Source organism: Indicator indicator, chromosome 17 (genome assembly GCF_027791375.1).
Source record: "Indicator indicator isolate 239-I01 chromosome 17, UM_Iind_1.1, whole genome shotgun sequence".
Taxonomy (NCBI): Eukaryota; Metazoa; Chordata; class Aves; order Piciformes; family Indicatoridae; genus Indicator; species Indicator indicator.
Window position 1 is genome coordinate 13,515,277 of NC_072026.1, and position 17,339 is coordinate 13,532,615.

Consider the following 17,339-nt stretch of genomic DNA (forward strand, 5'->3'; position numbering starts at 1 on the left):
AGTGATACGGCAGTGACAAGGACTAAGACTTGAAGCTGCTGACAAATACAGAACAGCAGTTGATGCCACTGGTAGCCAAATCCTACACTTGAATTCGGTTATGAGAAAGTTGGGTTGCAGGTTTTATTTCCTTCAATCTTGTGCTTTTTATCCCAAGTTTCCCTCTTTGTTTTCTTTTCCTGAACAACCACATCCAGGGTGAACAACAGCACTCGTTATTTCTCTCAGATGAAGTAGAGCACACAACAAAGACTGATTACATCAAATAGTAGATAGAGGCCTATGCTAGGTAAGGAGGGTGGGCTACATACTATTTGAAAATTTAAATCCAGTTTTCAGCTGTTGTGCTAATGCACTTAACGCCTGGAATCTTCCCATTTTTGTTCGCTGCATTCTATGACAGAAGGCTCCATCATGTAACGTCTCCCTTTATCTGCTGCTTTTCTACATCCCTCCCCAGATACATATTCTAGTCTTGAGAGGATAAACCAATGCAGAGTTAAAATTTAATTTATACACCTCTTATATCCACTAGGTATAAAATATGACTTTAAATTATATTAAATGAGGAGCAAAAATAAACCAAAATAAATAAACAAAACAATTTTACTCAGCATCTCAAGTGTAAGAGAGCAGTTCAGAAGTTCAATGCCAAACCCTAAGCTTTACTGCTGAAGAGAATACATGAAAAAGTAATTTATCAATCTGTTATGAAATTCTGTGGTAACATGCTTCCAAGTTCATTATATTTTCTTGGAAGAGCTGTAAAACACAAGGTATATTTCATAATCTGGATTGGTTTAACTTTACATGTTCAGATGGGACACTCAATTAACACATGTAGTCTAAAGGACTATTTTGCCTATATAAAACATTTTGGACAAGGTTAGAGGGTTAGATTTTTATCAAATCAATTCCCAAGTAAAAATATATTTAAAAAAAAAATCATAAATCTGCATCTATCTTTTCACAATGTTCTGCAGAAATTTTTAATAATCTACTTCCTTTCCCCTGTGGTTCACTGAAAAAAACTGCAGAGAAAATTGAATTGTAACACATAGATTTTATTAGGAATACAGTACTAGCATTTTTAACTATGAGTATTCTCATCCCTTCTCATGACTTAGGCAGATGCATCCAATTAATGATGAATCATTCCACACAAATTTCCTGTGTAAAACACACTGGCAATACCAGCACAACATCCTACAGAGAGCTCCAAATAGGGAGGAGATACTCACTAGGTCACACAATCACCATTTTCATTTACAGACACCCAAAAAGGTGTTTTAGTCGGGCAGTGCAGGTGCGCAAAAAGGAAATCATTCACTTCTGATTCCTGGTTGAACTATCACTGTGCTGTAAGAAACTATTGCATACAGATGGAGACATACACTCTACATAGAGTACAACATACATCCAGAGATCACTACTAGAATTAAGAAATTTTTATTTATTTTGACTCTAAGCACTACTCAGCATATCTGTAACAAATTCATGTCTGAAGGAAGCTGTGGATATGTTGATTGATACAGCACCAGGGCACTTAAGAACAGCTGTTCTGTACTGTTTTACTCACTGAAAGCTGGGCCACAGTTCCACAAAAGGTGCTGAAAAAGATAAGAATGAGCTAGACAAACAACGTGGTTCTGTTTATCCATCCTGTATCTTCAGAGTAACTGAAGAAAAGTGCCTGCTAGTGTCAAAGTAAAATAAAGCCAGAAGAATATTTGCCTGTATCCTCAACTGAACTTTTTGGTCAAATTCCACTTTCTGGAGAGTCCATTCTCACTCTACCTACTTGGTCGTTTATTTTTTGCCTCCCCTGATGAAGTTTTTGTTTTCGCTTTCAGGAACTGTCATATCTTCTGCAGAAGCCTGTTGCCCATGTACTGCTGGGTCAAGCCATAATGTCCTAGTTTCTAATCCCTCCTAGGGAGGCCTGTGGAGCTCCAACTGAAAGTTCACAGACGTTTCAAAGGTGCTTCTGTTATTCCTCAAATGCTCTCCCCTCCAGAAGCTCTGTCATTGAAAAGACTAACACCATGAAGGAAACTGATCACAGGATCACAGGTACCCTTTGCTTTCTGTTTTAAGTGACTGATAGAAGGGAACCACTTTTTCATACATTCAGATATGAAATTTATATTGCAGTGGTCACACCTGAAGTTTGTTGGTACCACAGATATGAAAAAGGTTACCCATAAAAGACAATAAAATCCAATATGCCACTAAATATAATCCTTTATTTTAAAATAACTGATGATTTCACAAAGATTTCTGAGAGTAGGTTGGTATAGTTTTCTTTCTCTTATTTGAAAAAAAAAAAAATCCACAAAAAAACCCACACTGATTGAACCTCTGCATAGCCCAGTATCAACATCCCCAGCATGTGGCCATTTAAATACCACACTGAAAATGCTTGTTCCCTTTAATTTGCATCACTTCTCATATATTTGGACTTCAGCATTCAGATTTAGAATGCAGTGACAGGAATCTTATAGGCATTTTTAAAGGTGTGCAGGATTTCACCTCTAGGTGATCTCTGAGAATGGAAAAAAAAAAAAAATCTATGGGCAACAAAGTCAACTTCTTTAGCTATCACCTTCTCCCTAGTCTTCAGAGGTAATTTCCTGTACAAGCTCATTGTTCTCAATCAGGGACTGTAAAGTACACACATAAATGAAACACTCTTCAGTGCAGGAGGCAAGTTGATTTTCCTCCAGTCTGGCTCACTAATGGTTAAGATTTTATGGCTCTTAACCTGCAACAGAGAAACTGCTTTGAATTACAAGCATCATCTCATTGACCATTTTGATCGTTGAGGTTTTAAAGGCTATAACCTGAAGCATTCCATATCACATAATAAATAAAATCAACACAATAAAGGTAACTAGGTTTTTCAGAAGTCTGTAAGGACTCCAGGAGATGAGCAGTTGATTTCTTCAAGCTGAGCAGAGAAGCATGAAATGAACTTCAGCTTTCAACAAACTAGGTAGACATGTAGGAAAGAACATGTCCCATTTTGATGTTACTTAATACTAGGATTGACAAGGCTTTTTATCTGCAAAGAGGAAGACTCTGCAATGGAGGAAGGCCTCAAAATCTAACATGATCTGGAGGCAACAATTATTTTAAGTGATGACAATTACAGAGATCTACACATGCCAGAATGTAGTTTCTATTTTAAAGCACTATAAATAATCTATTGTAACCAAGTGGAACAAAATTCCATTGATTCTTTAGAAAACAAACTTAAGAAAATTCTTAGAAAACACAAGTAGAAAGCTTGCTACTAGCTCTAGTGATAATCTTATTAGTTTTCACTCTATGCAAAGGAAATGGAACAATATTAAGGTGAATGAATTTAGGTGTAGCTCAAAAAATGAAGGATTATGCTGCCAGGGAGTGAAGGATTATCATCACTTACCTCCCTCATCCAGAAGCTTCCCACTCAGGGGCTGGGATGTATCTGAAGAGTAACATGTAATGGAAATTTGTAGCATTAAATTAACTGCAGCTGATTGGAAGGACCTGATGGAGAAGAGGTGAGAATACCTGCTGTTTTAGGAGTGTGAATAGGATAATCCCCAAACCTGACTTTCTGGTCTTCTGCCCTGACATTTTAACTATTAAGGCTAAAATCTGTCTGAACACTGGAAAAAATACTATTATAGTCAGTTACAACAAGCTACTGGAGAGTAGTTTTCCAGACCAATAAAAAGAAAAAAAAGCTCCAGTTATGGTTTTTACTGAAACCATAGACTCCTGACACCAACAATCAACTAACCAGGCACTTAGCATCCACAGGAGATACAAGTTTTCACTGACCAGTGATACAGCCAAAAAACCCAAACACACCAAAGCACACCTATGATCTCCTCAGCAAACTAGTTAAATATGTTAGTTAAGGCTATGGAAAACAAAATCTTACCTAGTAAGTGTGTACTCCCTGAGTCCTGAATGCAGGTTCATGGCAGAAAAAGTACCTATGCATCCACGCAATCGTTTATCTCGACCGATCTTCCACGTTACAAACAGTGGGCTGTTAGGGAAGAAAAAAGAAAATACATGATCACAGAAGCAATACTGACAGTGTGACACTTAAGCAACTGTGCCCTTTCATTTCAGGCAGTGGGGGCAGATCTCTCAAAATAACTGTATCTGAGCAGGCCATAGCGTTTACAAATGTCCCTTGCAATTCTTCTGACTGTTCTGGAAACATTGCTCATGCGATACAGTATAAAATAAGATTAGTGGAAGAGTGAATGGACACTGAAATTACTTGGGATATACTCAGTATCCCTCACTTTTAGCCATTAGCCTTCTCCTGTGAAAAGCCTTGCCCAAGACATCTGTACACAAGGAACCCTTTACAGAAGAGAAAAATACCCCTGTCACTCTAGGTACTCCCCACCTCAATACAAGTATTTTGGTCTTTCACACAAACTACCAAAAATCCTTGAAGGACAAGAAAATTTAGGAACACTCTCCTGAAACTTAAAGAACTGCCTGAAGAAAGGATATTTTCTCCATGAATCCCAAGTTAGTATTTAAGAACATCAAAAATAACCAAGAGTGGAACAAAAATCTCAGTAATTTGAACACATCTCAATTATATGAGTGGGAAAGTTACAAAGAAATACTTCTAGCAGACAACTTTGTTCCAACCTATACACTAAGTTAACAAGAAATAGACAAAGCATACAACTTTTGGGGATCAAAGTTTTCCTTGCAGTTCTAGAGTACTGCATCAGTACAAAAGCAACAGAAAATGACACAAGCTTGGACTTCTGAATATTGTGCGTGTGGGTCCTGGACACTCAGACCTCTCAACTCTAACAAATATTTCCAATCCTGAGATGATCGTGGATGTATAGAGAAGGAAAGGGGATAAAACGTATTCTTTTTCCAGAAAACAGACATAAAAACCGGATCACACAACCAAGACTGTACCTTCCCTTACTATTAGCCTTTAAATAGTAATAAATTTTTAAAAAAACATGTTGGCTAAACAGCTTGGCACAGAGCACTCCATCGCAAACAGGTTGACATTTCTGCAGAACAAACCCCATCACACTCTCCCCAAATACAGCGCACCTTCCCTTTAAATCCTGGAGTAAATCTGGTGTTAATTTTTGTGGAAAAGTCACCACTCAGGCATAAACATGTATCATTCTTTGCAGCCACACTGCACTCCAGCTGGCAGAAGCAAGGTGCATCTCTGACATCGAGCACCTGTGACCACCACACATATGCTTAGGGATGCACAACTGACTTCTCTCCAGAGCTATTTGATCAGACCATACTGCTCTTCAGCACTGTGCACAAACCATCAGGCTGAATTCATTTTGTTTTTCTTGATAGCTGTTTCCTACACAGTGTCCTTATTATATAGTCCATAGCCACCGGTATCAAGATCATGAAGTCCAACATTAGGTAACCTACCTCATGCTAACAGCTGAGAAGCAGATTACCAAGCAAACATAATTATCACATGTGCCTTTAAAAGAGAAGAAGCAGACTGAGAAGCACAGTCAAAAAAAAACACCCAAACAAACCACAACACAAGAAACCAAGTTGGCTGCATCAAAAAATAAGATTTTTTTTTTGTTACTACTATCTACTGTAAATAACTGTATCTGGACTGACTCCTCACCTGAAGGATCAGTAAAAATATAATTTGCAAATTTCTCTGTACTGTAACAGAACCTCCCTTTCTAGACATGCTGACCTTCTTAACATATACTGAGGGTAAGAGCTTTCTGAGCTGCTTAGTCATTGCAAACCTGCAGAGATGGGCATAACTGTGCTGGGGGCATATGTACCTGTGGGGTTTGGGCTCTCAGGGAATAGCCCATATTGCTTTTGTCCTTACATCCCATTTGCTATCTGGTGTGGCACAAGATACTCTTCATCATATGGTGGCAGAGGATATGCCTCAGTCTCTATAGAGCCAATGCAGCACACTCAGTCCTCTCCTAACTTTCCAAACCAGTTGTCATTGCCTGCTGGTAAGAGCAGCTTCCTCCTTATTTGATTAAACTGGACAAATTCCCTTCTTTCAACAATGACAAATAGAAGAAGAAGCTGAAGTCATATCTTCCCTTGATATTTCCTTTTATTTTTTTGCCCCCACCTCCCCCCTTCATCTTTTTTTAACATTTGATAAAAACTGGGGAGCACAAAGGGACTAGTACCTATGATTTAGTATCAGGCAGGTTATTACACCGTTCTCTGGTCAGATCAGCAAATGGCATTTCACTTGCCTTTTCAAGAAAGGGACCCCAGGTCCCCTGCAAGGTATCAATACAATTATTAGATATTACTGGCAGTGAAGACACTCTCTACCCTTGCACAGAAACAAGCCTGAATAAGATTCAAATTGGACTTTAGGATTATTCTCTTGACCTTTATCTTTGGATTATGAGATTTATTAACTGTAATACACTTAGCAGAGGACTGTAGTTCAGGGAAAAATATATGCATTTACTTTCTTGTCAAAATGGAATTCCTTCTAGGGTACATCATTACTGCTGCTTGGAACAAACAATAGAAGAAAATGTCCAGAGACTTCACTGAATGTCAAAGAGATTACTGAACATTTGCATATTCTTTGAAGTCCCTGTCAATAAGTACCAATGGCAAAAGTAAAGGTTATATACATATATTTTTGTACTAGTGGTAGTATTAGTATTAACCTACAGATTGGACCAAATGCAAACCTCTCACCCTGGCAGTCATACATGCTATACATCACAAAATCTCACTGAAGATCTTTTCCCAACCTTTTGACTTCTGTATTCCCTCACAATTGCCTCCCTGTTCCTCAGGAGCCACTATAGGTATCAGCATGTCTGCACTAAAGTTTTAAGCCTACTGAACAGAATTACTTTTCTTAATTACCAACACAGATGTCTTCAAAGTGCAATACGGACCCCAAAGCTTCAGTATGGGCAGTGACCCTAAAGGATTCTAACTCTTAAAATCCAAGAAATAACCTTCAGGACTTTCAGGACTCATGCGGAATAATTACATTATGTAATTCTGTTCACAAATTATTCCCATTTTCCATCTTAAAAATTACAAAAGGGACAAAATGAAAAGTGAGAAGACTGCCTCAAAACTTCATTGAAGGTCAGAATCTCTGGAAACGTTCTGATTTCCTGTTGAAATATTTTCCCAGTCAGCTTGGACCTAGCTATTCTTGTGCCAACATTGTCCTTTAGTTTAAATAGTTCTATTCCCTTCCTGGTTATTATTCCATAAACCATTTATAAAAAGAATTTGTATGCCTCTTCAGACCTAACTTTGCTGAACTAAACAGGTTGTGTTCATTCGGTTTCCACTCAAAGGGGATTGTTTCATTCTGACCGTCACAGCTCTTCTCTATGCCTCTGTCCAATTTAAAATTATTTCTTGAGGATCAGTGTCTAGTGGTGTGTGAAGGATTACAGAGGAAGGGCTTGCACCTGCATTAAGGACTCTAGCTCTGAAACACAAACACTGATTGCTACATTTGAAAATCAATTCTCACAGCCTAACATGAAGTCCAGGTCTCCCATTCCAAACTTCACAGAACACTTCTAGTTTTACACAAAGACAATAGAAAACCTCCTCCTGGAACCTAGACAACCTATACAGATAAAAATAATGTTTCTTTCTAGTGATTTCTTTTGCCTTTCCTTGGCATTCTTGGTTTCAGACGCTTGCCCATTTTCTCCAAGCCTGCAAAGCTTTTCTTGTGTTTTGAAGCCACTAACCCACAAATAAACTTGCCATCTACCATAACTGCAAATCTGAGACCTGGGGCTAAATGCCAAGCTCTACAGATACCAATGTCAGGAACAGCTAAGTAAATATGTACATTTCAACATGAAAAAAAAAAAAAAACCAACACTTATTTTCATCTGTTATCTATTTTTCTTGGAATAAAAAGGAGGAATTTCTTAAGCAACACACTGCTAGACCTAAAATGAAAATTTGCACTTCTGCGTACTTGAAAGAAACCAGAAAAGAACAACAGAAGAAAAGATCTTCAGTAAAAAGCAGAAGAGGTCGCAGATGTGATACTGAATGCTTTTTATCCAGTGACATACAGCAAGGATACAGCTCACAAGCTGGAGATTCAAGTCCTCTTTTTGCCTGGACAAATTTGAGCTCACATCCTACAAGAGTGGGAGTGCATATTGGGGTGGATTGTGCTCACCCTTCTGACCCTGCGCTTCCCTAGGAGGGCTCTAAAAACTTCAAGTAGTTCTCTTATTCAGTTTAGGGTGAAAACTCCTCTGTAAAAGCAAAACAGCTCCAAGCTTGGGAGTGAGCCCTCCTGAACCAAGAGACTTAGAAAGGTTCTTGTCCAATAGGTGGCCCAGCTTCTGGGAGATCCTGCTGACAATGTTAAGGGGAGCGATGCAGAGCACCCTGAGTACTCAGTGGATGAAAGTTGAGGGAAGATGATTCAAACTGTACAGAAACAGAAGGGACCAAATCCAGGTCTTAGAAGCATCTGTACGTATTCTAATCATTTGTCTTTCATAAGGGTCTTTAATCTGATTTTTTGCTTGTTTGTGAGCCATACTGAAAAAACATTTCCATCTAAAACTGTTTAAAGGAGCCATAGCAAATTCACAAGTGACCTGAAGACTACAAACTTTCCATACAACCATTGCCTAATTTGCTGCTTATTGAGAAGTCTTGCCCAGCTCTAATCTGAACAGTAAGCAACCATTTCAGTTCTTTGCTACAGAAGTTGTCTGGCTCTACTCCACACAAACCAGCTCATCATACATACTGGTTTTCCCTACTTTCAGTTGCAAAATTGAATTAAAGAGACAGCTACAATGCAGTAAGAGTTTGAACTAATACACCTTCCTTATGTACAACTGCGGTCATTAAAAGGGGCATGCATACATACATAGTCTGTCTCCTTGACAGACTACTGAAATATATGTCTGTATCCAACACCCTAAATGCTGATCTTAAAGGCCAGCCAGAAAATGCGTGGCTGAGGCACAGGAGCATGGGTCACCCGATCAGAGTTCTGACCCATGTGTCACTTCAGCTACTATTACACTATTTTCATTAACGAAGAAACTAGGACAGCCCTGTACTTTACTTGAGCATTAATCTGTTACAGCTTCAGGAGAAGCTTCCTGTGAAGCTGTAACTTCAAATGAAGCGCACAAGGTGTAAATTTCTATAAACATTGGAAGTACAAAAAACAATCTCTTACAGAGCACGCTCAGAGCCATGACCATATTTCTTATTCATGATCTACGATCAAAATCACCAAACCAATTATTGGCCTGCTTGCTATATGTTACTGAAAATATTTAGACTGAAAGCAGAAGCATGCAAGCTATTTTAGTAGCCAGTCAGCTATCACAGCAAGAGTCAGCATCCCAATAACTTACACTGACATCATGCTGAAAGCACTGTTAAAAATATCCCCTTTTAATATAAAGCAGCACTGGATACAAGCTGTCTTTTATTTACTAGTACATTTAATAAAAAATTGAAGGGATTCTTTAAGTTGGGCCATGGGGGAGAAGCTAAGATGTGTGAACATCATCTTCTGGTACTGTCAGAAGCAGCATGAAAAGTTTTCTTTTTATGGACAGGAGGAAAAGAAAGGGGAAGTTGGTGGGAACAACAAGGGAAAAGAAGGGTAACAGAATAAGAATATTTCTTTACTTTACAAAAGATGAGTGAGAACTTTATTGTTTCACTTGAAGACTTCTGAAAAACCTTGTAGGACTTTGAAGTGAAAAAGATTAAGCTTGATGAACTGAGAGGTAAAATGATATTTAGAAAGACATTTTAATTATAGTTCTTTAACCTACCATCTTTCATAACCAGAGAACGGAACCAAGTCTCTACAACCCTAATGCTACTTGACACCTAGCGCTGTAGGATCAGACACTTTTCAAAGTCAGCACACTTACCCCACACTTACCCTTACCAGAGTGCTTCCAGTTCAGCTCTGCAGTTCACCAAGCAACAGCATGCCCCAAAAGCAATCTGAACAAGCAAAGCTGCAGCTGCAACGGCAGCGTTTGCCTTTTTGTTTTGCACAACTGAACAAGCTACTGTTCCCAAATTCTAGAAATTTAAACATTTAGATTTTTTTTTAACAAAAAGCTTACTCCATCTTATTTGGAATCATGTCACATCTTCAAATAATGCCAAGCCCTCACATAATACTGTTTCAAACCAGAATTATCTGGAGAAAGAGAAAATAAAGTTTATGATGCCAACAGTACCCTGCAATCCCTCACATAAGTAATGCCAGCCTTATCCAGAATTCCAGAAAGCAGCCTCCTGCTAAATGATCACACTAAACTTTGTTATACTTCAGGCTGTGACATTCACAGATTTCACAACTCAAGGAGTTAATTTGCACTGCTCAATCCAAGAGGTCACACTTAGTCATGAAGGAGGCAGGGGAATGTACACCCAGAGCTTTTACCCACTTTTACACTGAGGGTGGAAAGGCACTGGCCCAGGTTGCCCAGAGAAGTGATGGATGCCCCATCCCTGCAAGCATTCCAGCTCAGGTTGAATGGGGCTGGGCAACCTGCTGTAGTGGCAGATATCCCTGCTCACTGCAGGCAGGTTAGACTAGATGACCTTTAAGGTCCCTTCCAAACCAAACCAGTCTGTGAGTCTATCAGCTTTATCAAGGGCATCTGCACATATGCTCTGATGCTCAGGAGGGGGCAGATGTTAAAGTTACCTCATTTGTGATGAAAGGGGAAACTTGATGGATGGGTGTTATGGAGCTGGTCAACAACAACAAAATCTGGTATGTGCCTTTCTGCAACAGCCACACAAGCACACAACCTGGTGTGAGAACATTTCAGCTTACTAGATATATTCTAGAAAGAAATCTGGTAAGACACAAGGAAGTCAAGGCTAGTGTTCAGGGACCCCCACAAGGGAATAAGAGACAATGGTGACACCCCCTATGCCCCACACACCCCACATAAGTATAAAGATATTTGGTAAATGTAGACAATTAACATGTTAGATTTTCTGCAAAAGGAGTAAGAAAAAGTCAAGAACTCCTCAAAGGAAGTATGCACAAGTGCAAAGACCAACAATCACAGTAAGAGATACTCTTGCAGAAAATGGAAATGAATCAGGCTATTGAAAGAAAGACAGAAAACCAGCAAAGCACAAGAGACACAATGAGTACAATCTGCAACATGACATATGAACATTAATGAGCATAAAGGAAAACAACTATCATTTATGAGAAGAAAGAGAAAGACAAGGAAAATGCTGGCCAGCTACTGAGAGACTCCAGGTAACACCTGGCAACAGAAGATGCTAAGAGAAGATGCTAAGAAGATTAAACTGTAACATGAATGCTGGAACTGCCAGCCAGGGAGGACCTGCAGCTGCTACCCTCAGTGCATTCTCAAGCCTCCAAAAGCAGGCCACTGTTGCAAATACCCTAAATATATATTTGATCTGCCCATTAACAAAAGGAGAGACCAAATGGCCTCCTGATGTTTACTGCAGACTCCTTTTCCGATTTTGTAGGCTACAAAGTAAGAGAACAAAGAGACAATTCATACACAACAATCTGTTAAATCGTGGAAGAGAATTTTCATTACAAACCTCCAGGATTAAAAAATCTGAGTAAAACCACATTCGCCTGATACTTCTGTACAATTCCTTCTATGCAGTAGTATTACAGAACTGAGAACAAGAGATAATTAACATTAACCATATCCTAAAGATCAAAAAACCATTATTGCTTCGAAGAACATAACACTGAGAAGCTTGAGAAAGATTCAAGGTGTTTTTCAACTTCTGAGTGTGTAAGCACTTTCTGAATCAATAATAGAAGTCACTTTCTTCAAATTCTTATCTACAAATTCAAAGTGAGCTCTGAAGTGAAAATTCAGAGAAGCCTTGATGATATTTCTCCTATTCGGAAAGCAAATATAAAGAGCCTTTGGGGGCTAGATGCAAACAAAAAAAGCTGGTTTTGCCACTACAGTGCCACTTAACACATTTTGACATGAGTGAAAAAGCACTACTTGCTTGACTACTTTCAACATTTGGAAAAAGAATTAGCTACAGACTAGAAGTGTTTAGAAATCCATTAGCCTGCCTGCGTTCAATCACACACAGAGAACACCCCAACTCTACTAGCAGAATAACTTCATCTAGCAAAATTCATAAAGACTGGAGCACATTTGGAAAAAAAAACAAGACAACCAGCCATATTTCCCTGAACAGGAGAAAATTTATTCTGAGAGAACATTCTTCTTCCTTGTGGGAAATATGCTGATTCCTAAATACAGTCAATATTGCATTACTCCTTCAATGCATTTAGTCAACAAAGAAATTTCATTATTACCTCTACATGACAATTTGAAGCTTCAGAAGCTAGAAATAAGATCTGCAATTTTGTAGCTTAAAATACAATGTAACTACTGACAAAGTTATTAAATACTTCTAAGGGCATGGCATATTCTTTCAGTCATTCTCAGGACTGAATGATCAAATAAACAACTCTTCCAACTACTGCATTTCATAGAATTATAGAACTGTTTCAGCTGGAAAAGCCCTCTAAGATCATTGAGTCTAACCACTGACCTAACACCATCATGCCCACTAAACCATATCTCAAAGTGCCATGTCTATATGTTTTTTCCAACACCTTCAGGGGTGGTGACTCCACCATTTCCATGAGCAGCTTGTTCCAATGCTTGACAACTCTTTTGGGAAAGAAATTGTTCCTCATGTCCAACATAAACCTCCCCTGGCAAAACCTAAGGCAAATTCCTCATCTTATCACTTGTTACTGGGGAGAAGAGACTAACACCCACCTGGCTCCAACCTCCTTTCAGAGAGTTGTGGAGAGCAATGAGGTCTCCCCTCAGCCTCCTTTCCTCCAGACTAAACAACCCCAGTTCCCTCAGCCTCTTCTCGTAAGAGCTGTTCTCTAGACCCTTCACCAGCTTCATTGCCCTTCTCTGGAGATACTCCAGCACCTCAGTGTCCTTCTTATAGTGAGAAGCCCAAAACTGAAACCAGTACACACAGTGGAGCCTCACCAGTGCTGAGCACAGCAGGACAATCACTTCCCTACTCCTACTGGCCATACTATTCCTGATCCAGGCCAGGATGCTAGTGACCTTGGCCACCTGGGTGCACACTGGCTCACGTTCAGCTGCTGTCAGTCAGCACCCCCACATCCTTTTCTGCAAGGCAGTTTCCAGCCGCTCTGCTCCAATCCTGCAGTGCTGCATGGGGTTGGTGCAACTGAAGTGCAGAGCCTGGCATTTGGCCTTACTAAACCTCATACAACTGACCTTGGCCCATTGACCCAGCCTGGCCAGCTTTCTTTAGAGTCTTCCTTTGAGCAGATAAACACCCGACTTGTCCCGTCATTGACAGAGATACTGAAGAGAACCAGCCCCGATACTGAGCCCTGGGGAACACCACCTGTGATAGGTTGACAACTGGGTTTAACTTATTCCCCACCACTCTTTGAGCCTGACCATCCAGCCTCCTCCAGCAAAGAGCAGGCCCGTCCAAGCCACGAGTAGCCAGTTTCTACAGGAGGATGCTGTGGGAGACATTATCAAAGGCTTTACTAAAGTCCAGGTAAACAACATCCACAGCCTCCTCCTCATCCAATTAAGCAGGTTACCTTGTCATAGAAGATCAGGTTTGTCAAGCAAGACCTGCCCTTCTGGAACCCGTGCTGGCTGGGCCTGATCACCTGGTTGTCCTGCACATGCTACATAATGGCACTCAAGATGGTCTGCTCCATGGCATTCTCTGGCACCAAGGTCAGACTTACAGGTCCATAGTTCCCCAGATCCTTTTTCTGGCTCTCCCCAGTTAGCCAGGACTGCTAAGTGGCTTGGTAAGCACTTCCACCAGCTCCCTCAGTATCCTCTGATGTATGCCATCTAGCCCCAAAGACTGTGTACATCTAAGCAGTGCATCAGCTCACTAACCATCTCCTTTTGAACTTCAGAAACACAAATTTAGAGATTTCTCTCCTTAGCCACATAGCACTGCAGTGCATTTGGTGGTTTTCCTGAAATCATTACATGCCCTAGAGGGAGATCAGCTTCACAGTCAAAACCAGAGCTGCTAGGTGTGAATTCGTTAGCAAGTTCTGCTTAGCTAAGCAGCTAATCTTAAGAAAGGTCAGAAAGCAGCTACTATTTAAAGAAAATCTAGTTTAAATAACAGCATAATCAGGGTTAAAAATAAGAGGACTGACTGCTTACTGATAGGTCATTTTCTAAAGGGAAGCTACAACACCTTAAATAAGGCTGGATTCAATATATTAAAATTAATTTTAAAAATGGACATATAGTCACAAATAGAGCCAGACTGTGTGGCTTTCATTCAGCTGCAGGACCAGTGCTGCTGGTTTTGGACACAATGTTAGACAAGCTGAGGAAATATAGGCAGCATTCCAGAAAAGAGAAGCTAAGTAACAAATTATAAAGAGAAGACAATGACTTTCAGGTATGCCCAGACTGGACACTCAGTCAGACACTGCTCTGTATTTATTAAGTTGTTCCTTTGCACCCTCTCCCTTCAACTCTCATGAGACAATCCATCAACCTCATGAAACAAATTGAGTTTCTATGACATATGTTCTTAAGTTCACTTTGCTAAAATAAATATTTACATGTTATAAAATCCAGAACTACTCAGAAATCACACAGGTTGGTTATAAAGGCTTATTTAGCACTGCTAAAAAAAGATTGTAGTATTTCCAGTTCCTCAGAGATGCAAAATTGACAGTAAATGTGATGTTCTACACAAAGCAGAGAACCACGGCTCAGGACAAAAGCAGCTTTACCCATTTCTGTACTCCAGACAATTTTTATTGTTGCCAGCCCTCAACTGTCCATGCCATAACTGTCCTTTCAACAACCTTCAACATCTTAACATCACTCACAGAGATACTCCTCAGGGCAGTACAGGTGGCCATGACTGAGCACTTGGTCTGCAGCAGCAGAGGTCACCTGGAAATTCCTCAGGATGGCCCCTTCTATACAGGTCATCCCATTACTCGCCTCGTTGCTCTGGGTCACTGATACATCTGCAAGTCTGCATATCTTGTCTTGGAGTGAGACATTTGAATTTTCCTCCAAAACAGAAGGTTTCTTCCCCAAATTCCCATAGCGACAACCTCCAGTGGGTACAAATAGAGCTTGTCCAAGGGACTGATTCATCACAGTGTCAGCATAGACACACACAGCTGAGTATTTATACAGTAACCTAGAGGACAGACCAGTTAATCAGCTCACACTGCTCCAAATTACAGTGCTTCAACAGTGCTCCAATTGCAGTTCTCATCCACGACAAACCAAAGATCATGAAGCAGTTATACCTTTTCTATACCCCAATCAATAGATAGGAGGCTTATACATCTGGATAGCTACTAAATCATCAGGTTAAATTAAGTCATCTAGAACTGAGTATCTTCTGAGCATCAGTCCCAAGGGCTGTACTTCAGATACTAAAGTCATATGTATTCCCAAGGCACTAAGATCAAGTTTAAGTGAGGATCCAACACTGATCCTATGCAGTTAAGCCTGAAGGGGTATAGGCATGGCTGTATCTTTTAATTAAGATTTTAAAATTAAAAACAAATAAAATTAAACCTTAAAAATAAAGACACCTTTCAAAGTATTAGCCAATGCAGTATCACAAGATCCCTCCAGCACCTTGGCCACTGATCTTAGCAACAGCAAAGTTAACACAGCCTTAATGTTTACTATTTCTTGTCAGAATCATGCCTGCAAGAGGGGAAACCATTAGTCATTCCAAATTTAAAATACTCCTTGCAGTGATGAAGAACAGTGGCACGAAGCCATCACCCACACAAAAGAGGGAGGGGAGGACATGATTTGAGAGTAGACATGAGAAAGGAAAAAGCAAGAAGTAAAACTGAAAATCCACAGCTCCCTCAGAAGACTGCAGAAGCAAAGGAACAGTTAGGAAAGAGGAGTTTGTTCACCTTCCTCTGAATGCCGAGTAGAACAAATCTGTCAGCATCAAATACTAAATGCTAACAATGTAAAAAGGAACTACCAGAATGGGACAAGGGGTTCCATCCTCTTTAAAACACAGCAATGGTGATGCCAAGGCTCCTCGCAAGGGTATTATCACAGCACTTTCTGTGATCATGCACACCGTGATCCTCTGCTTTCCATATTTACCTCTGAGTAGTCGGTTTAAGCCTTCTATCCTGTAAACTTCTCCTAATCCTATCCAAGTCCTGACCAGCAAGGTAAACTACTAACATGCTCCACAGAACCAACCAACCAAATATTTCTGTTTCAACACCAAAAAAAATCACTAAAGACAATAATCAGCTTTGCTTTTTTTAAAAAGGTTTATTGGTTTATATATATTCTTTCCATTAAAGGTGCCTACAAATCTCTCAGCAGATACTGAGATGGAGCAACGCAGCTTGAAGAGAGACATCCCTCAGCTACCTCCAGGCAAGTGTGTTTATCGGAGAGGCACAGCACTGTACATGTGAAAGCAGATAGGATGGCTCTGCTCTTAGTCTACTCAATTCTGGCTCTTATTAAGCAGTAGATCAGGAATTTGAAGTGTACATGGTTTTGTAACAAAGCCATAACCACACAACACCCTTCTGGATCAGCACTACCTACCACACACCATTCATAAGGTATTACAGAATGGGAATAAATGACCAAAAATCAGAACTTATTCAACAAACACTACAGAATTAAATGGCAGAGATGGAGAAGCCACAGAAGCTCATTTCTACACAGCTCCACATAAGAAGTAGTAGGGCATTCCTATAGTCTCAATGTCAAGTATCACTGATATATAAAAACCCCAAACTCAATTGCTTATTTGGGACCTGGCCACTAAAGTGTGTGCTCCTCCTCTATGAGACTATGACCTTCTCATGCTTCAAAACTCATTCTTCTGCCCACTATGCTTATTTCAGTATTTCAGGTATCTTTTCATTCCCCTCCCCTTTCCTTCCCATCTCCTCTTCTATTTCTGTCCTCCCTCTATCTTTCTCATACTTAATCTAACTCTCTTTGTGAACAGCTTTTGAAAATGAGGGAGAAGAAAAGTGACACTCAAATTACTGCATTCCACACACCCATTACTAGTCAGTGAGGGCTGAGGCTTTCTCCCTAAACAAGTTGCTATTTGCTTCCATAAATTCTGAAACCCTCATTCTGAGCATTCAGCACATTCCCCAAAACTCAGTAAAAAGTTATGAGGAAGTGGATTTTGAATTTTGGAATGCAAACACAAAGACTGAACTCCTCTTATCAAATAATGCTTAATCT

General features: G+C 39.9%; 1 protein-coding gene across 2 annotated transcripts in view; it reads right to left on the reverse strand.

Moving 5' to 3' along the window:
* Positions 1–17,339, reverse strand: part of AMMECR1 (AMMECR nuclear protein 1) — a 99,225-nt gene that overhangs the window by 33,486 nt on the left and 48,400 nt on the right. Inside the window, exon 3 of one of the 2 annotated variants that reach the window (XM_054388665.1) lies at positions 3,935–4,045. The exons of the other annotated variant lie outside the window; for it this stretch is intronic. Within the exon in view, the coding sequence (XP_054244640.1) occupies positions 3,935–4,045 (111 nt within the window). The remainder of the gene's footprint in view (positions 1–3,934; positions 4,046–17,339) is intronic. 2 annotated transcript variants of the gene reach the window in all.